This window comes from Argopecten irradians, chromosome 3 (assembly GCF_041381155.1).
Source record: "Argopecten irradians isolate NY chromosome 3, Ai_NY, whole genome shotgun sequence".
Lineage (NCBI taxonomy): Eukaryota > Metazoa > Mollusca > Bivalvia > Pectinida > Pectinidae > Argopecten > Argopecten irradians.
This window is the reverse complement of record NC_091136.1, coordinates 40,569,337-40,595,673: the sequence shown is the minus strand read 5'-3', so window position 1 is coordinate 40,595,673 and position 26,337 is coordinate 40,569,337. Positions and strand designations below refer to the sequence as shown.

The 26,337-nt window shown below is 33.8% G+C and overlaps 1 protein-coding gene across 1 annotated transcript; it reads right to left on the bottom strand.

Moving 5' to 3' along the window:
- Positions 1 to 10,461: 10,461 nt before the first annotated feature.
- On the bottom strand, positions 10,462 to 23,895 carry LOC138318596 (ribosyldihydronicotinamide dehydrogenase [quinone]-like). Its single transcript, XM_069261099.1, has 4 exons — positions 23,631 to 23,895; positions 12,279 to 12,526; positions 11,893 to 11,994; positions 10,462 to 10,839 (listed from the first exon to the last, which is right to left on the bottom strand). Exons 1-4 carry the CDS (start codon positions 23,812 to 23,814, stop codon positions 10,558 to 10,560), a joined length of 816 nt encoding a protein of 271 aa, XP_069117200.1. The 5' UTR covers positions 23,815 to 23,895; the 3' UTR covers positions 10,462 to 10,557.
- Positions 23,896 to 26,337: the final 2,442 nt, after the last annotated feature.

The window sequence follows — 26,337 nt, the reverse complement described above, 5'->3', positions numbered from 1 at the left end:
AGTGAATATTGTTACTGATCAATCATACGTATGACATACAGGACTTATTTACGTAGTGGATATTGTTACTGATCAATCATAGGTATTACAAACGGGACTTATTAACGAAGTGAATATTTTTACTTATCAATCATAGGTATGACATACGGGACTTATTTACGTAGTGAATATTGTTACTGATCAATCATACGTATGACATACAGGACTTATTTACGTAGTGAATATTGTTACTGATCAATCATACGTATTACATTCGGGACTTATTAACGAAGTGAATATTGTAACTTATCAATCATACGTATTACATTCGGGACTTATTTACGTAGTGAATATTGTTACTTATCAGTAATAGGTATGACATACGGGACTTATTTACGTAGTGAATATTGTTACTGATCAATCATACGTATGACATACGGAACTTATTTACGAAGTGAATATTGTTACTGATCAATCATAGGTATTACAAACGGGACTTATTAACGAAGTGAATATTTTTACTTATCAATCATAGGTATGACGTACGGGACTTATTTACGTAGTGAATATTGTTACTGATCAATCATACGTATGACATACGGGACTTATTTACGTAGTGAATATTGTTACTGATCAATCATACGTATGACATACGGGACTTATTAACGAAGTGAATATTGTTACTGATCAATCATAGGTATGACATTCGGGACTTATTTACGTAGTGAATATTGTTACTGATCAATCATACGTATCACATTCGGGACTTATTAACGAAGTGAATATTGTTACTTATCAATCATAGGTATGACATACGGGACTTATTTACGTAGTGAATATTGTTACTGATCAATCATACGTATCACATTCGGGACTTATTAACGAAGTGAATATTGTTACTTATCAATCATAGGTATGACATACGGGACTTATTTACGTAGTGAATATTGTTACTGATCAATCATACGTATGACATACGGGACTTATTTACGTAGTGAATATTGTTACTGATCAATCACACGTATGACATACGGGACTTATTAACTGATTGAATATTGATTATTGTTACTGATCAATCATAGGTATTACAAACGGGACCTGTTAAGGAAGTATTTGGTATTAAAAACAGTTTTAGGAATTTATCAGAATTACATACAGTATATGAATGAAAGTATGTAAATTGTCACTTGATATCACCGAAGCGAGAAAAAGAGAATATTTGGCGTAGTCGTTAAAACATCGATTATTACGAATATACGAAATAACAGATTTATGAAATAGTGTACACTTTTTTCTAACATATTAATTTATTGAGTATTCATCTAAATCAACTGATCAAAAATAATTTAATTACTCTAGCTTTAGGATTGAGATGTGTATTGCTACTGTCACTGAACATGCTAAGGCCAAAACCCATGTGTCTAATAAGTCAATTGTGGCTGGACGCATTTGATAGCGATTTAGGTTTCTATTGTGGTTTTTATGTATTATCATGTGTTGATTTGATATATATAAATTATTTATTTATTTATTTATGTATATTGTCAAAATGAAAACAAGTTTTGAAATGGAACGATTTCCATATCTGGCAACCTATCTAGAATGTGTTTTAAGCATGGATAGTTCGTTCCAATAATTTTTTTTTTTTTTTTTTTTTTTTTTTACAGATTTTGTTAATATAATTTGTTTTACAGCTACCTGGCAACTACGTTTATCGACATACTTCAACGTCATTAGTCATTTAATATATGGCAATTCACACTTTGTTGAACAAAAATAGCAAAACATTCACAATTTAAAATGCACGGGTAAGAAAAGAAAACCTAATATTTTGAAGGTAAGAACACCTTCATGACCATTTTTGATTGACTCTTCGTTTGTGGTAGGATTTTTACTGGGGCTTGGTATGGTTGTTTTCATCCATTTTCTTAAATTATAAATGTCTTCACCGAAAGTCCAACCCAGTTTGTGGAATGTTACCCGTTGATATCGTAATCAATAGGTCATAAGGGTTCAGAAAAAATAGGTTTTTTTATAATTAAGATGTGGTGAGAGGCATGTAGTCACTATCCGGCTCCAGGGTAATTACAGGTACGAAAAATACCTTATTATATCATAATAGATAAAGGATCGAATCCAGTAATGAATATTGTTACTGATCCTTCAGTCTGAACATCGGGGATTACTAACAAATTTGTGGAAGTATTTGGTATTAGAAATAGATTAATGATTTCTCAGATTTTGTGTGTAACCATGACTATGACAAACAAAAGCAAATGTTGGTTTATCATTTAAACATTTGTTATTATGGAAATCGCATTTCCAGTGGATATTTGTACAGGAAGGTTACTTATAGCCATTAAATCGCTGATCTAGTTAAAGATGATCCAACGCCAACAAAGAATAAACGATACTCATCATTTTAAGAATAATTGGTGATCAATTGTATATATTTGTCTAATTAACACATAAAATAACATAAAATAATTTATTTTGCTTAATCAGTTCTTTAGACTTTAAACTGTTCAATGGTGGTAATGGTGTAAAATAACTATCTTTTGTGACTGAAGAAAAATACTAATTCGTTTGCTCACGTTTTTGATAGAGTTACTTCAGTGTCTACTCCTGATCTGAACATAAAACAAAGTCCATAACTCTTACTAATATAAGCTTTAGAAGGCACAAGAGTCAATTAAAAAGAGGTCACTGTGGATTTTTTTTTTGGGGGGGGGGGTAAACCAATTAATTCAAAATTAAAACGTTTGGTAATCCATAATCTTAAAAGTTCGAATTAGAAATTTTACAAATACAGTGAGAGCTCTGATTCCTCCTGCAGCAAAGTAGCGTTACAAAAGTTTGGATGTGAAAATAACTGATAGATACGTCGTAAATATTCAACGTGAAGCATCTCATAACCACAAAAATGATTTTCATGCACGTCGATGATTTACGCACCCTAAGACACTGATTTAAATTTACGATTATAGAGAATTTAACATGAACTGAAAATTGAAGTTAAACTGATTAAAACTATTAAAAGAATATTTCCTGCAAACATAAGAGCAATCAATTAAAACTACTCTTATTGTCTATCTATTGTAGACACCCAGATGGCAAACAGTTATCAACACAGGCACACGAATGCAATGTCCCAGATACCGTGAGTCCATCACGGAGCTCCAGATTTGTGTGGTGCCCCACCATCAGACACGGAGCAAGGTTGGTAGTTATTGGTGATAATCTCATTATTAAGTGTTATCCATATTACAGAAAACCTACCTTAGCGACCACCTCTTTATAAAGACCACTCGTGTAATAAAACCACTTTCTGATTTTAGCGATCTTATAGGCAGGTTTGGCTAGTTTCAAAACTTATTTATCAAGGTGTTTTAGGTGCTCGATAAGCGATGGAATTTTCATTCAATCATTTAATGTAAAAATAAAGAGGTCCACATCAACTGGTATTTCAGCTTTTGCTCGTGTTGGACTAGATGAAAAATAACAGGTTTAATAGATCTTGTATACTATATGAGAATATGAAAGATCTTAAATAATTCGATTAAATACGGGATATACAAGACAGGTTCCTTGTCCATTTGAGCTTTCAAAGACACGGTTAACCCATTGAATTTCAATCATTTTTGAATATAGGCCTTATCGCTACATTCTGTTATTCTTAAAATGTTTTCTCATTCCATATGAGTCTATTTTACCTGTTCTTTACTTTGTCACTGTTTTCTTGATATTTATATTTATCATATGTAGCATGTGAGTCTACCAGCATCTGTAATGTATGTATGTCGTAACGTTGTCTCCATTTTCATGTTATGCACATGAAACTGATATGTAAATTTAACGTGTTGACAGAGATAACTCAAAATATATGCTGATCAGCCTAAATCTTACACGATAGATAGATTAATAATACCACTTTGTCAAAACCCAGTAATCTCTCACTGTTAAAAGCGGCCACAAATCAGTGAACTGGAGAAAGAGAAATGTTACTCTCACTAGAAGTACGAATATCTCTGTCTTATGGTGTAGAAATTACTGTCCACGTCACATGATCAGAAAACAAACGAAGAAATTTTAGTTTTGAGATGATTTTTTGACGTTAATATGCATCAATTAATGACGTCATCGACAAAGTGTGCCGCATGTATTGATGACGTCCCGTAATTGTGTTGCATTCCCAAGGTTTTTTTTTCATTCCCTCTGTGAAATAGATCTTTTCCCTTTTAGCCAAATCAGATATATCAACTAGGGATATGAAAAAAAATGTTTTCCAAACCAACTTACCTGTAGTGCCTTGCTTACTAAAAATAAGCCATACCTCAAATATAATTAAAGTGGATAATGGACTGATTTATTAGTATTATTAAATATGAAATACAGACAATTGTGTTAAAAATGACTATTTTTCTTATTTAAATTATTGTAAAATCAGACATCCTAATTTATTACAAAATTTAATGTTTACTGATAGAACCACATGAGAAGATTTTCTGTGTGTTTATAGGGGCATCTGAAGCTAAGAATTAAAGTGATGGAACCTGTCACGATGTCTGTTTTGAATTTTTTCAGGACAATCACAGTTATACTCGTTGATGAGTTTGGGGAATGTGAGTACATCAATGGACACTAAACTTACCAGTGGACCCAATCAATCTTTACCACAACACAGAATCATATAATTCCACTTACTTTAATGACATTAAACTCATTCGCCCTTGAAGACACTTAACGTCTTCTAAATCAAAGACTAGACCATTTGATCAAATGTATAGTCGTGTGTTTTGCCCCAGTATTCATACACGTCGTGTGAATGTAGGCCAATGCTATTCAGAAATGACATTATATTATTATCTTGATCTTTCAATGAACCATACAAAACTCATAAAAAATCAGGTAATTTCCTTGAACATTATATCTAAAACATTAAATGAATTGAATGTGCCTGAAAAGTGATATTTAATGTGAATTGCAGAATGAAATGACGGACAGAAAAAAAGTATGTTTGGGGATATAGATGGGGAAGGGGATAATATCCGATTGGGAAAGAAAATTCCCCAAAAATTATCCCTATAAATTATATGTACATCAAATAATTATTGAATTTTGGTTGAACCATATTCCATAGCCCCTAATGATCAGCTATGACACTGCTCGCAATTCAAAATATTAATATTTATCAATGTTTGTTATCTTATATCAATTTATATATTTGACATATGTGTAAATATTGAAGGTATACTTCACAAACTTTGGGCATTACATTGATGTTAAATATTAATATTTAATTTATCATAATGTTTAACTAATAAGATATTTAACTCATCTTAGTTTTTCATTATGTCATGTGTATCACTTATGGACATTTGTTGAGGTTCATATTATGGTAATCTATCCTAACACCATATGAACAGAATCAAAAGCGCTTTATTTTTACATAAGATATGTAGCTTCTTGTGCAATAAAGGATTATCTGATGAGCATTACAATTATAAGAAGGACAATGGCCATAGGACGGCACCTTGAAGAACTCTCAACATTGGGCAATAGAGTTGACAAGCTCATCATCAAACCGATTATAACGTCACTAAATGGATATATATACTACAAATGAAAACACTAGTCTATATGCTATATATCGAACCTCACGTGACCACCCATTGACCAATAATTATAGTGGAAAATCAGAAAATAGCTATTATATGGATATGTGTATTGTTATCTTTTTTTTCTTATTGATATCAGTATCTATTTCTGTGAGGTAATTCCAAATGAAGTATTTATGGTATGCAACAACATTTTATTTATGCGCATTGCTCCACATACCAAATAGGCCATGGGCTAGGAGGGTCCCACATGCACCCCCCAAACCTCCGAACCAATATTTTTCTGAACCCTTATGACCCACTGATCACAAATTAAAATGTTAACATTGCATAAGTTGGGATGAACTTCCGGTTATGACGTTATCAAGATGGCCGCCAACTCGAATTTCACTAAAAATTGAAAAATAGTCATAACATTAACATTTTTCAACCGAAGTAGACAAATGAGGTATCAAAATGACCACAATAGAACAATAAATACATATCAGGACCAAAACATCCAATATATGTAGTGTTTTCTACGCAGGAAATGAAAAAATCTGATTTTAAGCTCAAAATGGTGATTTTTCAGCAAAGTTTTCATATTTGGCTTGACGCAGCAAAAATGTTTCCCAACAGCAAACTATTATTTCTTATAAGTTTTTTGACCACTTATCAATCAGTGGAAACAACAACAACAAAAACCAATGTTAACATTGTGTAAGTTCCGGTTATGACGTCATTAAGATGGCCACCATCTCGAATTTCACTAAAAAATGAAGAATAGTCATAACACTGATATTTTTCAACTAAAAGACAAATGAGGTATCAAAATGACCACAATAGAACGACAAATACATATCAGGTCCAAATAATCCAATATATGTAGTGATTTGTACGCATTAAATGAAAAAAATAAGATTTAAGCTCAAAAATGGTGATTTTTCAGCAAATTTTTCTTACTTGGCTTGACACAGCAAAAATGTCTCCCAACAACAAATTATTACTCGTAATCAGTTATCTAAACTCCTATCAATCAGTAAAAACAATAACAACAACAACAAAAATATACAGAAATGCAAAAAAGAATTATTGTTATACCCTCAATTTTGTAGATTAGCATCCTCTCAAAAATAATTATTACAGCACAACACCTACTGATAGCGTAACAAATGTAACCAAAGCTAAGCCTGTGTTTCCGTTAATATCATTAACAGTTTCCAAAACGTTTGTTTCTTTGAAAATGAGCAGATTCATTGTTTATTTCCTATACATAGCATAAGCAAAATGTCAGATGGTTACTACAATGTCACGTATGTCTTTCACTGGTTCTCAATGATAACCATTATCAATGTGCGTGTTTTCTCGTCTCACTGCACTATCCACTGAAGAGACTCGGCATATCTGGTAGCTGGTACATGCAGTCCGAATCAGAGTAATCGAGATATCAGTATCCAATTCGTCGAAAGTCAGAGCGTCGTCTTCGATGTAGATGGGCTGGTGTGACACTACATTACCAGTGTTGTTCTAGCCTGTCATCTTTTATGACCCAACAACAGGTTCAGGGATGTGGGATCTCTTTCAGATTCTAACATATCCTACGTATATGCTGTTTCAGACTTCTCCGGCATAATGGAAATTACACCAGATCCACATTCTTACAATGGTGGAATTGGTTCTCCTTAGCACATAGCTCCATAATTCGTATGAAGTACTATTCATCAATCTTGTTAACCCTCGTGCAACCATAAATGGCACAGGTGATGTATTGGAGGTCATTAATGAGGCCATAAATGTTAAATGTTTTTTCATTGGTCTGACTTTTCCCACTCCCTTGAAGGTGCTGGTTGTGTCACATCTGGTGTATGGGTAAAGAGACCATTGAAGACTCCCCAGTAAAAAGTTCTCTACAGTGCTTTCCAGACTTGGCAGAGAGTGAAACTTCACTGCAGACCTCATTTATGACCTCAAAGAATCCACCTGTGCTACCTATGGTCACTGAGGTTAACAAGAATGAAGAATTGTGCTTCATACGAATTAAGGAGAACCAACTCAACCCTCCGCAGAGTGTGGATCTGGTGTCTTTTCCATCATGCCGGGCAAGTCTGGAACGTCATATACGAGATGTAAATCTAGGTGAAACTAGGTTGGAAACAGGAAGAGCTCCCACATCCCTGAATCCGATGTTTCTGATGTTAACTCTGACCATGGACGGTTGGCAAGTTAGAACCACGATGGTAACCGGGTATCGTAATGTCACACCATGTCATCGAGGTCGAAGACGACACTCTGGCCAGAAAGCACGCACAACGAAAGTGATTATCATTAAGAACTAGTGAAAGAAATATGTGACACTGTAGTAACCATCTTATATTTCCTTTCGTTATACACAGGAAATAAACAATGGGTGTTCTCATTCTAAAAGACACAACACGTTTCGAAAAGTGTCATGGTATTTACGCAATTTTAAATTAATATCCAATAGCTATTAGTTGGCGTTTTGCTGTAATAATTCAGTTTGAGAGGCTACTAGTCTACAATATTTCGAACATGAAAATGGATTATTTTGAAGTCCCATTTAGGTATTCAGTCAACTTTAAATTCAAATTTGTTAAGACATAAATCGTCAATAGCCAATGTTATATTCAGGAAATTCCAAGACACCAGGAAACTGTAGTGTCAGCGGTTTGGAAAAAAATAACAATCATGTGCCGCATCCGGTGATGTTTTGTAAACCAAATGATTGTATAACAACAATTTTCTTTGGCATTTCTATATATTTTTGTTATTGTTGTTGTTTTAACCGATAACTGATTACGAATAATAATTTGTTGTTGGGAAACCATTTTGCTGTGTCAAGCCAAATATGAAAAAAATGCTGAAAAATTATCATTTTTGAGCTTAAAATCGTAATTTTTTTTCATTTCCTGCGTTCAAATCACTACATATATTGGATTATTTGGACCTGATATGTATTTGTCGTTCTATTGTGGTCATTTTGATACCTCATTTGTCTACTTTAGTTGAAAAATATCAGTGTTATGACTATTCTTCATTTTTTAGTGAAATTCGAGATGGTGGCCATCTTAATGACGTCATAACCGGAACTTATACAATGTTAACATTGGTTTTTGTTGTTTTTGTTGCTTAAACTAATTGATAAGTGGTCAAAAACTTATTAGAAATAATAGTTTGCTGTTGGGAAACATTTTTGCTGCGCCAAGCCAAATATGAAAAATTTGCTGAAAAATCACCAGTTTTTGAGCTTAAAATCAGATTTTTTCATTTCCTGCGTAGAAATCACTACATATATTGGATGTTTTGGTCCTGATATGTATTTATTGTTCTATTGTGGTCATTTTGATACCTCATTTGTCTACTTCGGTTGAAAAATGTTAATGTTATGACTATTTTGCAATTTTTTGTGAAATTCGAGATGGCGGCCATCTTGATGACGTCATAACCGGAAGTTCATCCCAACCGGAGGGGTGGGGGGTGGGGGGTGGGGTGCATGTGGGACCCACCTAGCCCATGGCCTAAAATATTTATCTATTGAGTGAGATTAGTGATTGAATCCCTTCAGTAGATATTGATGACGTACTTTATAACATGTATCTGTTTAGTGGAGCGATACGATATCACCAAAAAGATATACAAATTTTACTATCAAGCATAATTAAAATTATATAACAATTATCAGAAACATGTTTCAGAGAGATTTGCAACCCCGTCAGTTTTACCATCAGCAGATATATCCCTGTATGTGCGAAAGGGTTTTCCTCTACATATATACTCCTAAATTATTAAACATAGAAGTTTAATTTTTCAGTATAGGAACGATTTTGAGGGTAAAATATCATTCTAACTTTAATTTATATATCAATAAAAGAAAATACACTTCCGATTTTGATATATGCTTTTTGAAAATAAAGTAAAATTATTCAATGTCATGTATTTAAAAAACATTTAAGCCGCTTAATCTGAAAACAGGTTGTATAAGACCTTGATACATTATTTAAACTTTATAAAAACTATTTTTCGAGACAAACTTATTCCTTACTTTTATGAACTCTTAAATATGCTTTTTATATCAAATATTTTTAAAATTGTATATTTTATATGCTTTATTAGAGTATACTCAGGGGATTTTTACACTTTGCTATGTTAGCATTCATAGTTCCTTGTGCTGTTGTTATAATGATACTGTTTTGACTGTGATATGTTGTTGCTATAACTTATATGTATCATTTTAAATAAAGCTAATTATTATTATTGATTTGAATTCATATTATTATCATAAGAAACCCTTGAAAACAGCGAGTATCTACACATTTACAAACATGTATATGATAAAATCAACTAAATTTGCCAAATTCAAGAAGGCCATGCATCAGAAATGTTCGATTTTTATCGTTTTTTAAATGGAGTCCGAACATTGTAAAAGGAGGGGGAGCTAGAGATAAAAATAAAAACAATGACATACATGGACTTCAATTGTGACTCTACATTTATATTATCGTAAACAAAACTAAAGACGTGCATGCATAGCTAACGTATCGAATCAAAATGTAGATGCTTGTTATGTATCGTGGCGTGTCGTCCAACTCTCCCTATGCAGACACCTTCATATGTTTGTTATATTGTATGTTCACTCGAAACTAAAACCATATGCTTTGATAATATACTTGTTGAACTGGACATTGTTGTACTTGCGTGGTAATCATGATTTTAATCATAAAGACACTAAACGTGAATAATTTCAATAACAAGTTTTTAAAGTTCAATTAAAATAAATGTTTGATTGCCTCAGCAGTTGTTTTGTCTTCCATTTTGACAACACGATGAAAGGTAGCAGTCTTTCATAACACAAAGGCTAACCAACGGGGAAGGTTTATAATTTTTAATACATCAATATATTAATACATGAAAATATCACACACAAATAGAGGTATTATGCATTACATTCTATGAAAAAATCAGTTCATTTTTTTGAAGACAATTTCTTTCCAAGATGGTGTCCCACTGATGGCGCTATATTGTTGTCAGCTTCCTTTTCTATAAACTCGTCCTTCATCACGAACCATTTCTGCGGATCAAAACTGTCAGTAGATACAAAACTTTGTGGGGCTTCTTTTTGTAATCCCTCTAGCCTTTTAGACCAATTATCCAGCATTTCCTTTCTTTTACTCTCGGGTGAAAAACCAGGAGAGAATGAAACCTGTGGCTGCATTACGTCAAATCCACAGAAACGTAATGTCCCGTACTGAAACATGGAGAATATGACAATGTAGGTTTTGTTTATCAAATGCTATATATCGGTACCTAATTCTCATTGAATCTCTCAACTCATAGAAGATTTACATAAGTCATGACCGGGGAAAATGTTGGATTCAATTATCCATGTATTTACAATCTATAGAATTGAATGCTGCGACTTTGGCCGTTATGTTTAACACCCTATAGGTGGTGGAGGGAGAATGCGGATTACATTACCTAGGATCTAGGATTATTTGGATATTTTTCCCATTTTTTGAAAGACATAATTATACCTGGGCCCAGTTTCATGAACATTTATTTCTTAACTTTAACGAATTCATTAACTTTAAATTCTCCATAGGAAAGAATTACAAAAGTTGAAGAAAAATTCTTAAGTTAAGGAGCCTTCCTTAAAATGTAATGCTTTCCTATGGAGAATTTTAATTTTAGGAATTTCTTAAAGGCCAACTACCTTTCCGAAACGGCTTTTAATTTTTAAAATGGGAATGTAAAACAAGATCGATAATTTTGTAGAGTCCTAAAAATTATTAACTCACCGTTAATACTACATTTATCATCACCTTCTGAACGATTTGATTAAAATAAATAAAATGTTTATTTTCATAACGCGGGTCGTATTATGTTTCCCGCCGTCGTCCTAAATACCGCGCGGTAGTTGACTATCACTGCGCCAGACGGCAAAACAGCGAATTGACTCTCCACTGTTTTCATACATTACGCAGGCAATCTTGCATATGTTCGGTGTCGTAACCTTATTTTAGATCATCGGTAAGCATTTTCTGGTGTTATCAATGTTTTTTAAGAAACCTTTATATTTTGCTCCGGAGAGGTAATGGGCCTTTAAAGTTAAGGAATATTCATGAAACTGGACCCAGCACGTACTTCCTGTACGTCAATGTAAAAGCTTTAAAAAATAAATATTTTAAACCGAAACATAACTCCACAATTTTTCATTAATTCAAGCCATTAATTACAAAATCGATATTTCAATCGCTTAAACATTCTTTCGATTAGTCTATGATTCAGTTTTTATACTCACATGAATAGGCCATAATGTCACACGGATGTCTCCACTAATGCCGCGATCCGAATACATCGTCTCGGATCCTGATGTTGTCAGGGACAGAATGGCTCTTTTACCCTTTAAATACAGTATTAATATGTTCTAAAAGCAGCGGTTAGGTGACCACATTTTGTCATCAAACATTGTGTACAATCATTAATAATTCTAGTTTTGACATTTTCAAAATTATCATGAAATAAACAATCAATAGCAAGACCTACAACGTGATTCCTTGGTCAGAATATATTCCAGACAGATCGAAGAATATAACCATATGAAATTAATGCCCCCATTATATAGGAATCAATGTATGTGGCAGATAGTGTACAGGGATAATGTGTTGTACTATATACAATACTTACTTTCAGTAATCCGTTGTCGAATATATTGTTAGGAAATGCAAAGGCGAAGCCGGCAATTAGAACCCTATCGAACCAGCCCTTCAAAATAGCTGGAACGGAGAACCAGTACATGGGAAACTGGAAAATGATAAGATCAGCTCGACGGAGTTTGTTGACCTCTGCTTTTATCTCGTCATTTAGGGTAGAATGTTCGTACGCATGCTTAATCTCGTTCTGATATTGTAAATGATCAGGGTTTGCTAATGGACCTGTTAAATATTAGAAAAAAAGAAGTATAAATACCAAGCACAATACATTTTGGTTTATTATTCTTAATTTCCATTCTACTCTCCAAAAGATCTGTAGCTGACAAGAACTGAAAAGCAGTTATGATAAATCAAGTAGGAAAGAAAATACATGTTCTGATGGAGGAATAAGACAGAAATGAAACATAAAAACGCAAGGATGCATGATGTAACCAAGGGTTAAATTAAGTCGCCTTTTACGATCATGTAATGGGGCAGAAGGAAAAACACCCTACCTGCAGGACAGCAGCTTAAAGGGTGTTGGATGACAGGTAAAAACTTTATTATGACCATGCTGTTTCAATGAGATGGCACTTTAAACCAGAGTATTTACTATTTGTATGTTACTACTATTACAAAGGGAAACAAAATAACTATACCACAGTAACCCTTTCCTCACATACACACAATCATAAAACATACATAATGGTATAGCCAAAAGTGAGGCAGTGTCCAGGGAGACTTTAGGAAAAAGAAATACAATTAGGAAGAGAAGATAAAATCCCATATTTAGTCGCCTTTTACGATATGCAATGGGAACAGCAGGACTTGCACAGTTCTTATGCCATACCTGCATGACCGGGAATGAAGTAAACAAGATAGCATACAGGCAAACAAAGAGGACGAATACAGAAAGTACATGAGGAACGCACGTAGAGACATAACGCATAATATTTGGTCACTTTTACGTCACACCGGAATTCACTGGAAAAAGCGTTGAACAGTTAAAGATGCTCCACCGCCGACAAATAGTATTTTTTCACTATCAAAAACAGGAGCAGACGATTAAGTATTTTTCTTCAGTTACTAAAAATACTTACTTTACACCATTACCACTATTGAAAAGTTTGAGCTTCTAATTTTACTTCAAGATAAAAATATAAAAAATAATTAATTGCATCCCGAAAAAATTCCGTGGCACTATATCCTATATGGAATGAAGTACTGATTGTGCACGCATCAAAGGCGAAATAAATTATTTTATATTAATTTTTGTGTTAATTAGGCATATATATACACACGATTAAACACCAATTATTGTTCAAATGATGAATATCATTTATGCTCTGTCGGCGGTGGAGCATCTTTAAATAATATAGGTGCAATTATATTAATGGAATAGATATATTTATTCAATAACGGCAAGAATTCTATCAAAGTGTCAGCAATATTTTTTTCTTCTATTCATGCGTTTTTGGCGAGAAAATGACTGTTTTGGCGCGACAGATGTTTGATTTTAACATATTTTATTGTGTAATTTTATATAAAATGGGATTGGGGATTGGGCACAAGTTTTCCAACTTATATGAAGCCCTCTCTCTACAGAGTTATAATTAATAATATAAAAAAGAATACAAAAAGGGCAAAAATATACATATTTACAAGATTTGAGAGAGAGAGAGAGAGAGAGAGAGAGAGAGAGAGAGAGAGAGAGAGAGAGAGTGAGAGAGAGAGAGAGAGAGAGAGAGAGAGAGAGTAGTAGTAGTAGTAGCTGCAGGTCTAAAGGAATGAAGTTGTTTAATGTTCGAAATAACTGAATTTTCTGGTCAGCGTAATTATCACATGTAAAGTGATGGGCATCCTCAATGGGATGCCCACATTGGCATTGCTGGTAGTCTATTAAATTAGAGCGGAATAAATCATTTTTAGGGTACTGCATCTATTTCTTAAGACAGATGTAACACGCATCTCTATGCGGTTTTAGTCAAAGTGCCACTGGGGTCAAACTGAACACCACATGGCGGTAAAATTTGACACAGAGATTCCCCGAAAATGCACTATTATGACGTCCTGATGTTATAATGAATTGTGACGTCATACTTCAAAATGATGGACTTTGTTTGCAGACTTGCCGATCAACAGATGCGAAGAGAAAAGATAAAAAACGTGAAAAACTACAAATACACACAGCACAAAGCGGTACTAATTCATGACATAGAGACATGAATTGTTGATATAAAAATACGTTTTTCGTCTATTTTAATAACATGTGAGAAAATATGGTCTGCGACGTCGTTTTACTTTTTTATCGAACAAAACCTTTGACTTTCAAAAATGACACAAAATGCAATTTTTTGATTGACTGCTTCATCACGCAAGTTCACGACGTTGAAAAATGACTTTATATTAGTAATAATGCTTTCAATTCAGAATAAAAAATACATTTTTCCTCAAATATACGTGTGCGAAATTTCTACTGAAAATTCAAAAAAGTATTCGAAAAATTGCGTTTTTTCTTTGTCTTGCAGGTTTGTCGAATGTCGGAAATGACGTCAATTGCGGTCGTCACGTTATAAAAAATGACGTTTTTTACATTCAATGACGTTACATAAAAGCGACCGAACATTGTGCGCAAAGTCAAACCGATCGAAGAAAAAAGGGAAGCAAGCAATCTAGTCATTCGGAAAAAAATGAAGAAAGTAATTAAACTAATTGAGCAATGCTACAGACAAAGAAGAGAAAACATTACAAGCCCTGATTCGACACATACAAATAGAGTAGCACTCAACACTCATTTCATCCTACAACTCCCGATACCGTCTTTTAACGGACACTGCATGTAAACATTTGTATGGGTATCGTCCGATAAATTATAAGGGGATGACGTTAATACTATGCCAGTGCAGGATGCGTAAGGTCTTCGGCGGCTTCTTGTCGTAATAAGTATCATATGTCAATAAATCCTCCTTTTGCTATCCGTGGCATCAACTGACATTGTTTGGACAGTTCTATGTTATCCTTCAATGACTTTGTGTAAGTTTTAGCATAACATCGAGAGACAAAAAGGGAAAATATTATAGAAAATATTGTACATAAATGAAAACCCAACCATTTTTTCTTTAGTTTCATGTAGACCGAGAATACTTCATGAATGGCGAGAATATACCAAAGAAGTCTAACATTATTTGTTGATTTGTAAATTAGATAATAGCCAGAAGCCACATTATTGACCGCAAATTAACCGCACTTACTATCGCCTTGATTTGTTAGTATGTTCACTCGGATTTTATATATTGCAGATAGAAGTTCACTTCCTATACTCTCCTATCACCTAGAAACTTAAGAGGATATCTAAAGGCTTAAACAACTCTGTCATAGAAACGTGTTTATCAGCAGTAGTACAAACGTACCACTATACGTCTAGTTATTAACTAGCTATAGATATAGGGTAATGCCATCATCACCGTCAATTATAGGTAGGTTTCACACGGGTTTTAGGTTGGAGGAATTAAGCTGTGAAAATCATTCAAATGAACAGACAAAAATGAATGAATGCGTTCTAAACTTCGTTTACAACACAAAATTCGTGGACTGTAAAATTAATGTTTTGTATGCCTTATGTGAATAAATGGGAATATCTCTTCAGAGAGCACGTAAAGCAATTTCACTGCACTGTATATGTATACAATGTATATTGAATTTTGACAAAAAAAATATCATATGGAATATTCTGAAAAAAAACCGTAAGTGGTAAAATTGGCTTTGATCAAATTCAACTGACATAAGTTTACTCAAAAGACTCTTTGTGAAATATATGTCTCAGACATCACAGTTAGCTAGTATTATTGTTCATATGTTCAATGTATATAATTAAAGTTCCGGGTGTCCAGCTTTTCAGTACATGTCAACATTTCTCGTATAGGTGTATCAGTTCAGCTAAACTGTCCTTTCTGTTACGTAATAGGGTTATCATACTAATGCGCCTGGTCTTTTTCCTGTTGTCCTCAGTCTAATATGACATCTTCGACATTTGTCAATTATATCTCTATAATTTTATTGAAACTAAAGTGAGTCGAAAAACATTAACTTCTTTATATACAACATTTATTTGGCCAATTTTAGAATACACTGACATTGTTTGGGATAACTGTACTAAAAAATCTTCAGAATTTTTAGAATCAATTCAACTAGAAGCAGCAAGAATAATTACAGGCTTAAGATCAGGCACTTCTCATAATAAACTTTATACTGAAATTGGTTGGGAATCTCTGGCTGCCAGAAGAGAAAAACATAAATATATCATGATGTATAAATTAATGCACAATATATCCCCTCAGTATTTACAAGATATTCTAATACCCTTTATTAATAATCCTAACGATAATTACTACTCTCTCCGTCACACAAGACAGTTTAATCCCCCAATTTGTAGGACTAACAACTACTATGATAGCTTCTTTCCATTCATGTGCTGCACATTTAATACCTCAGATGAAAATGTTTTAACTCTCCTTCTCTTGCAAGTTTCAAACATCTATTAGATAAAAAATAAAGTTACTGATATGATCTATGTAGATACTTTTAAATCTGAAGGGGAAAGGAGGGCAAATATCATACTTACTCAACTTAGAAATATAGTATAACCCCTCTAACTCGAACTCGCATTCTTCGAATACCCCCCATTCATCGAACTGATCGCATGGTCCCGACCGTGCCCTTATATAATTTATGTAATAAAACCCCGGATTTTTATCAAAGTGTCTGCAATATTTTTCTTCTTTTCATGCGTTTTTGGCGAGAAAATGACTTTTTTGGCGCGACAGATGTTGGATTTTAACATATTTTATTGTGTAATTTTATATACAATGGGATTGGGCACAAGTTTTCCAACTTATATGAAGCCCTCTCCCTACAGAATCATAATTAATTAAATAAAAAAGAATACAAAAGGGAAAAAATATACATATTTACAAGATTTTAGAGAGAGACAGAGAGAGTAGTAGCTGCAGGTCTAAAGGAATGAAGTTGTTTAATGTTCGAAATAATTGAATTTTCTCTGGTCAGCGTAATTATTACATGCAAAGAAGAAGTGATGGGCATCCTCAATGGGATGCCCACATTAGCATTGCTGGTAATCTATTCAATTAGAGCGGAATAAATCATTTTTTGGGTTCTGCATCTATTTCTTAAGACAGGTGTAACACGCATCTCTATGCGGTTTCAGTCAAAGTGCCACTGTGGTCAAACTGAACACCACATGGCGGTAAAATTTGACACAGAGATTCCCCGAAAATGCACTATTATGACGTCCTGATGTTATAATGAATTGTGACGTCATACTTCAAAATGATGGACTTTGTTTGCAGACTTGCCGATCAACAGATGCGAAGGGAAAAGATAAAAAAGTGAAAAATCACAAATACACACAGCACAAAGCGGTACTAATTCATGACATAGAGACATGAATTGATTATGTAAAAATACGGTTTTGTCTATTTTAATAACATGTGAGAAAATATAGTCTGCGACGTCGTTTTACTTTTTTATCGAACAAAACCTTTGACTTTCAAAAATGACACAAAATGCAATTTTTTGATTGACTGCTCTATCACGCAAGTTCACGACGTTGGAAAATGACTTTATATTAGTAATAATGCTTTCTATTCAGAATAAACAATACGTTTTGCTCAAATATACGTGTGCGAAATTTCTACTGAAAATTCAAAAAAGTATTCGAAAAATTGAATTCTTTTTGTCTTGCAGGTTTGTCGAATGTCGGAAATGACGTCAATCGCGGTCGTCACGTTATAAAAAATGACGTTTTTACATTCAATGACGTTACATAAAAGCGACCGAACATTATGCGCAACGTCAAACCGATCGAAGAAAAAAGGGAAGCAAGCAATCTAGTCATTCGGAAAAAAATGAAGAAAGTAATTAAACTAATTGAGCAATGCAACAGACAAAGAAGAGAAAACATTACAAGCCCTGATTCGACACATACAAATAGAGTAGCACTCAACACTCATTTCATCCTACAACTCCCGATACCGTCTTTTAACGGACACTGCATGTAAACATTTGTATGGGTATCGTCCGATAAATTATATGGGGATGAAGTTAATACTATGCCAGTGCAGGATGCGTAAGGTCTTCGGCGGCTTCTTGTCGTAATAAGTATCATATGTCAATAAATCCTCCTTTTGCTATCCGTGGCATCAACTGACATTGTTTGGACAGTTCTATGTTATCCTTCAATGACTTTGTGTAAGTTTTAGCATAACATCGAGAGACAAAAAGGGAAAATATTATAGAAAATATTGTACATAAATGAAAACCCAACCATTTTTTCTTTAGTTTCATGTAGACCGAGAATACTTCATGAATGGCGAGAATATACCAAAGAAGTCTAACATTATTTGTTGATTTGTAAATTAGATAATAGCCAGAAGCCACATTATTGACCGCAAATTAACCGCACTTACTATCGCCTTGATTTGTTAGTATGTTCACTCGGATTTTATATATTGCAGATAGAAGTTCACTTCCTATACTCTCCTATCACCTAGAAACTTAAGAGGATATCTAAAGGCTTAAACAACTCTGTCATAGAAACGTGTTTATCAGCAGTAGTACAAACGTACCACTATACGTCTGGTTATTAACTAGCTATAGATATAGGGTAATGCCATCATCACCGTCAATTATAGGTAGGTTTCACACGGGTTTTAGGTTGGAGGAATTAAGCTGTGAAAATCATTCAAATGAACAGACAAAAATGAATGAATGCGTTCTAAACTTCGTTTACAACACAAAATTGGTGGTCTGTAAAACTATTGTTTTGTATGCCTTATGTATGTATAGATGGGAATATCTCTTCAGAAAACACGTAAAGCAATTTCACTCCACTTTATATGTATACAATGTTATATTGAATTTTGACAAAAAAAATATCATATGGAATATTCTGAAAAAAACACGTAAGTGGTAAAATTGGATTTGATCAAATTCAACTGACATAAGTTTACTCAAAAGACTCTTTGTGAAACATATGTCTCAGACATCACAGTTAGCTAGTATTATTGTTCATGTGTTCAATGTTTATAATTAAAGAGTCAGGTGTCCAGCTTTTCAGTACATGTCAACATTTCTCGTATACATTTGTAGGTGTATCAGTTCAGCTAAACTGTCCTTTCTGTTACGTAATAGGGTTATCATAATAATGCGCCTGGTCTTTTTCCTGTTGTCCTCAGTCTAATATGACATCTGCGACATCTGTCAATTATATCTCTATAAATTCATTGAAACTAAAGTGAGTCGGAAAATTAATTTCTTTATTTACAGCATTTATTAGGCCAATTTTAGAATACACTGACATTGTTTGGGATTACTGTACTCAACAACCTTCAGAATTTTTAGAATCAATTCAACTAGAAGCAGCAAGAATAATTACAGGCTTAAGATCAGGCACTTCTCATAATAAACTTTATACTGGTTGGGAATCTGTGGCTGCCAGAAGAGAAAAACATAAATATATCATAAAATAATGCACAATATATCCCCTCAGTATTTACAAGATATTCTAATACCCTTTATCAATAATCCTAACAATAATCACTGCTCTCGTCGTCACACAAGACAGTTTAATCCCCCAATTTGTAGGACTAACAATTACTATGATAGCTTCTTTCCATTCATGTGCCGCACAGTTAATACCTCAGATGAAGATCTTTTTAACTCTCCTTCTCTTGCAAGTTTCAAACATCTATTAGATAAAACTAAAGTTACTGATATGATTTCTGTAGATACTTTTAAATCTGAAGGGGAAAGGAGGGCAAATATCATACTTACTCAACTTAGAAATACCTGTAGTTGTAGTGATTTAAAGTCTGATTTATATCATGATCATCTAACTGATAACCCATCATGCAGTTGTTCTGATTCATCTGAGACAGTTTCTCATTATTTTTTGGAATGTCCCCTTTACATTAATATTCGCAATGAATTATTCCAAAACATCAACAGATACAATAATACACATAACCACATTAGCGTTGATACATTTTTATATGGATGCAATAGTTGTGATATTAATACAAATAAGCAAATGCTTAAAGATATTCATCATTTCGTTGGAAAGTCTAAACGATTTAACATTTATAAAATTTAAGTCTCTGTTTTGACCGTAGGATCCAATCTGAATATAATATAATCCTTGATTCCGATTGAACCCAGTTGAACAATAATTCTGTATTTGTGTGTTAATAAACCAATTTTTAAACAATTTTCGATTCTTTAAACTTTACTCTTATATTTACTTATTAATAAATATCCAACTAACATATAATTATTAAATATATAAAATTATTCACAAGTTCAGACATTATGAGATAGGATGGTTATGGCCTGTGCATATAATAATGCACAAGGACATTTGTCTTATTAAACCAACCAATCAGGGAACAGTATCTTCGTGAGTGTAACACTTTGATTGACAAATATTTTGGAAAGAAGGCGGGGCCACTGTTCGTCGCATTTTTTTTCCAATTTAATAGTTTGTAACATGACTTTAGAAGTGATCTACGTCCTTATTTGTACCAAATATATAATTGCCCGATACCAGAAAAATTAATGATTTGCTGTTCTCTCTTCCTTATGGCGGACATTTAAACACTATTTGAATTTCTGCTTAATAGCCTAGATTTTAATCCAGTTTAAAATGCATTTTGCAGGCTGAAATCTGTAACCAAACATACAGGGACAATATACATATCTATTTTACATTGTAAGTAGGAAGTTCTGCATGAAATATCCTTGGCAGACATGCAACATTACTGTCAAAATATTGGATATTTGAATGTAATTTGTTAGAAAATGTTAAAATTCCATCATGTTTTTGATATTCCGAAAGTTCCATATTCGCAAATTTTCTGATCAACAAAAATGATTGGTTGAACTATCTTTAATAAACTGTTCAAAAGTTATTTTCTTTTATAAAGCATTTTCGTCTGGTGTATTAGATTCTTTAATTAATTTAAAATCTGAGGCAAATTTTCAATAATTGTTATATGTATATGGTAGTAAAATATTATTTTCCTATTTTATGCTACGTATAAAAGGAAGTTGGTTACAAACTGCACGCTGCGTTTAGCGAATGCGAACATTTGAATATCATCCAAACAATTGAAAAGCAAAAAAAAAAGATATGGATTTTACCGTAAAAACGTTGGTCCTACAATCAAAATTGTTAGTCAATCAAAGTGTTGCACTCACACCGATACTGTTCCCTGATTGTTGGCAAATCAGAAAAGTTTTGCAAACTGATCGTCGCCGAGCTGTGTGGGAGATCAAAGGGATCCAAACTATTTACCGTTACAAGTTTTTCTAAATAATAAGCGGTACCGCTGTACAGTACTTCTGGATTTCCATAGTTTTAGCCTTCGGTTATCACGGCCAGGACTTAATAGGGTCACATACACGTGAACAAAGGTTCTGAAATGCGACGGGTGGGCAGCTGGATTCCAATTGGTCACAAGTGTATATCTAAAGCGTGTGTGTAAAGTGTTGGATTTGTTTTACTTTCCATCCAATAAACACCAATGATAATTCATGTAGACATGTTTTATTAAAGGAAGGAAGAGAGTAGTACCTGGTCAAAACCGCCCACAGTATTGAAACAATATACCGTAGGACTAGATAGTTTTCTGTCATTTTTGTTATAGAATTTTATTAGAATATTTAAACTCTACACTTTTGCCACAATTATGGCGGGATTGACATTTTATCTATTAATGTTTCAGATAACTTTTTTATCTATTCTTTATTAAGGTGAAATAGTGAACACATATTTTCTGCCAATGTCTTATTTAAAACGCAAAACTTACATTATGGTTTAAAAAATCGATTTAACGTCTCATTTGAGCTCTTGATAAAAATACACTTGCAAGCTACAATATTTTTGAGTGTCATTATTTACTTTATCACATCAGATCTATAGTACAGAGGAGGATAAGGGCCAGATGAATAAAAAACTAAATTCGTTTTTATGTTATTAACTCGACATTTCGATACATTACTCGAAATTTCGACGTAATTGACAACATACAGCATAAAACTATTTCCCTTGGTCAAACAAGTAGTTAAGTGGGAGTGGTTAACCCTGTACCGTTTACCCCTACAGCTGAATCAATTCTAAATAATTCTTAATCCGTCTGGCAGGTTTAACTCGTTTTCTAAATAACCCCTAAGCAGCTCTGAACACTATGTGTATACACATTAAACCAAATTACTACGAATATGCGAACACTTCTCATCTGCCAGCGTATAATCTCTTAAGCTCTAGTTCCCACAAAAATACCAAATATATTTACCTTCATGAAATACGTTTTATTTGTATATCATCAACTCAATATTATATAATAGCACACAAATCAATGAAACCTAAATGTGGCCCTTATCACAGAATTAGTGCATTTTTGAGTTCGTCCATCGTGTAACACTGGAGTAAATGGATTCAGTCAGTACGTCGCAATTGTAATTTCGAGTTAGTAAGCCGAAATTTCGATTTAATAAGCCGAAACTTCGAGTAAGTAAGCCGAAATTTCGAGTTAGTATCTCGAAATTTAGAGTTAGTATCTCGAAATTTAGAGTTAGTATCTCGAAATCTCGAATTGCTAACACGAAAAAAAAAAGAATTTAGTTTTTTAAACACGTGGCCCTAATCCTCGATCTGTCAACATCCGCCAATTAAATTAAAAATCAACAAACAACATGAAACAAAAACCCAAAATAAGAACCAATTTTTTTCCCGATATTATTGTGTACTCGCTGGTTGAGTTACTGTTCCGATTATGAGGGATTTTAGTAAAATAAGGTGTGAGGTGGCATAATCAATAGCGAGCAATTTGACACGGCGTTGTCCATGACTATCTCATCTATAAGTGAATAGTAGCAGTGTGGATACGTCGTTAATGATAGGTAAACCATACGATATTATTAGCTTTTATTGTTATACTATTGTCTATACTTACATTTGGAAATTAAGTCTTGAATTCATCGATAAGCTGAGAATGCATTCTAATACATCTGGTACATGTTTATGTTCTCAATCAAAAGTTACAGTCAATAAAATACTTAACATGAAGCATATATCATTATGTGTCATTTTGAGTTGAGTTTGATTAACAAAGAAGAATGATGTACACTCATGTAAAAAGTTATAGTACCTTTTTTCTTTGAACGACACAACAAATATAAATCAGAGTGAGGTTACAATATAATCCAATATTGATATGAATTAAAATCAAAATGATTTAAGAGTATCCGATACACATCCCATCTTACTAACCTGTAAAGTCATCTTTGGTGGCCCGGGGGTCGAATCCCTGAGCGTATAAATCCGACACATGCACTGTGTACCCTAACTTTGTCAGGGTATCTACTGCTGTATCCTTCAGAGCTGCATTAAAAGACTTCGGCTCTTGATGGGCATAAACGATGAGGGCAGATTTTTGCGTTGTTTGCTTAGCCATATTGATTTTCTACTACTAGCACATACCAGCTGTGCCTAAATGGGTAGCAAGGTAGATACTGCCGTTTCACCTGGTTGACTGTGCTTGAGTGTTACTTTGAGGTAGATATTGTGGTAGAATGTACGATGTTCTATATCGGCCAACGCATTATCAATCTAAAGCAGACGCGAATAGAATGTCTTTCTTCAGTCGTACTAGGGGGACGACACCCGAAGGAATGTCGCAGATAAAATGAAGAGACTTGCGGAAGGGAGAGCTATTTCATTATGTTAGGAAATCATATCACAGTTTGAAGTAAATTGAAGTTGATCTGATTAAAAAGACCTATAAATTAAAAGTTATACCTTTAACAGGGTATACTTAAAATACATACATGTAAGAGAATCAGTAAGAATTTCTATGTACTAGTGGAGCTATTATGGATGTCATTTTGACAAACCAGCCTAACTTATGTTTTAACCCCCTTTATTTCACTACATGCATAACTGATTGGCACAACTTTATAGGCATAGTCATTAAGGGGACAGCTCTTAGAATCCAAGAGGAAAAACACAAATTTCGTAGCTATAAAAACTTTGACGAGGCAAGATTTAACCATGATTTAGGCAATATACCCTTCAATGTTGCCTTCACCTTTGATGATGCTGATGATGTTTACTGGACTCATGAATGTTTACTTAAAGATGTTATTGATGAACATATACCGGTGAAAGAGAAGAAGCCTAATGTAAATAAGCCTCCATTTTAAACAGTACTTTAAGAAAAGCTATATACAAAAAGCGTATGCTTCATAATAAGTACAGGAAGTTTAGAAAATTGGGAAACTTATAGACAACAGAGAAACCATGTTGTCAAAATCAAGAGACTCTCCATCCGTAATTATTTTTTCGAGAGATGTAGTGGAGGCCCAAACTCTAAAGAATTTTGGCCAACAGTGAAACCCTTTTTATCAAATAAATGTAAAAGTGAACAGAACATTGTACTAGAAGAAGAGGGAGCCATTTCTGATCAAACAAAAATCTGTAATGTTTTTAATAACTACTTTATTAATATAGCAAATTATATCGGGACAGACCTTGACGAAAAACAAAATTTCTCGGACCACCCAACCATATCAAACAGCTTATATATTGCAGCTTATATATTGCAGATGAAAGATCTTTCGCATTTGGAAGGGTCAGTGATGCACAGGTAACAAAACTCCTTTTTAGTCTGGATACTAGGAAATCTACAGGGGTTGATTGGATCTCAGCTAAGATACTTAAAGCCGAATCCCAGGCCATGAGCTCTCCAGTATCCGCATTTTTTAACTACTGCATTTCTAGTCAAACTTTCCCGGAAAAATTAAAACAGGCACAGGTTAAACCTATTTATAAAAAAAACGACCCTTTGAAAAAAGAAAACTGTAGACCTGTTAGTATCTTACCTACACTTTCCAAGGTTTTGAGAAGGTCATGCATTATCAACTTAGTGACTTTTTCAACTCTTATTTCAACCCTTACTTGGCAGCTTTCAGGCCTGGCTTTGGGTGCCAGTCCACTCTATTGCGGCTTCTGGGGAATTGGCGTCAAGCTTGGACAACTATCATTGTGTTGGTGCAATACTGATGGATCTGTCCAAGGCGTTTGACTGCATCCCCCACAATCTGCTGCTGGGGAAACTGCAAGTCTATGGATTGTATGAGGCTGCAATCAGTCTTATTAGCAGCTACCTCAGTGACAGAAAGCAGCGGATTCGGCTCGGTCCCAGGGTCAGTGACTGGAAGCTGCTCGGAGTCCCTCAGGGGTCCATAGTCGGCCCACTGATTTTTAATATTTTTTCTTAATGACATTTTTTTTAGCTTTTTAACAAACTGTGTATTGTATAACTATGCTGATGGCAACACGTTATCCTACATCAGCAACTGTCCAGTCCAACTAAAAAGTATCCTGGAAAATGAAAGCAAATTTTTGATTGCCTGATTCTCCAGAAATGGAATGAAAGCAAACCCTAGTAAATTCCAGGCAATATGTTTCGGAAAGAAGTCGCATGATAACATAAAGTCATTTTGTATTGGAGACCAGAACATTGAATGCAATGACTCTGTAAGCTTATTAGGTGTCGAAATTGATTCATTTTTGAAGTTCGACAACCACATTTCCAAACTATGCAAAAAGGCTTCCAAACAATTAGCTATTTTGAAAAGAATAGGAGAAAACCTTACCAAAATGGGCAAAATGACTATTTATAAATATTTTACTGCTTCAAATTTAATTTATTGCCCCTTAGCAAGGCATTTTTGTAAAAAAAAATTGAAATTTCACCTTTTGCGAAATAGTGGTAACAAACTTTAATTATCAAAATTCAAGATGGTTTTCTTTCGGTTTCAAAATTAAATATGCACAACTAAGGTCCTAAGGGAATCTACATATGGCAGATCCTTTAGGTACTTTCTGAGAAGTTGTGATAGCAAGAAAAAACGGACAGATGGACAGACAGACAGACAGAGAGACATACGGACAACCGCATCTCGATGAGGGGAGG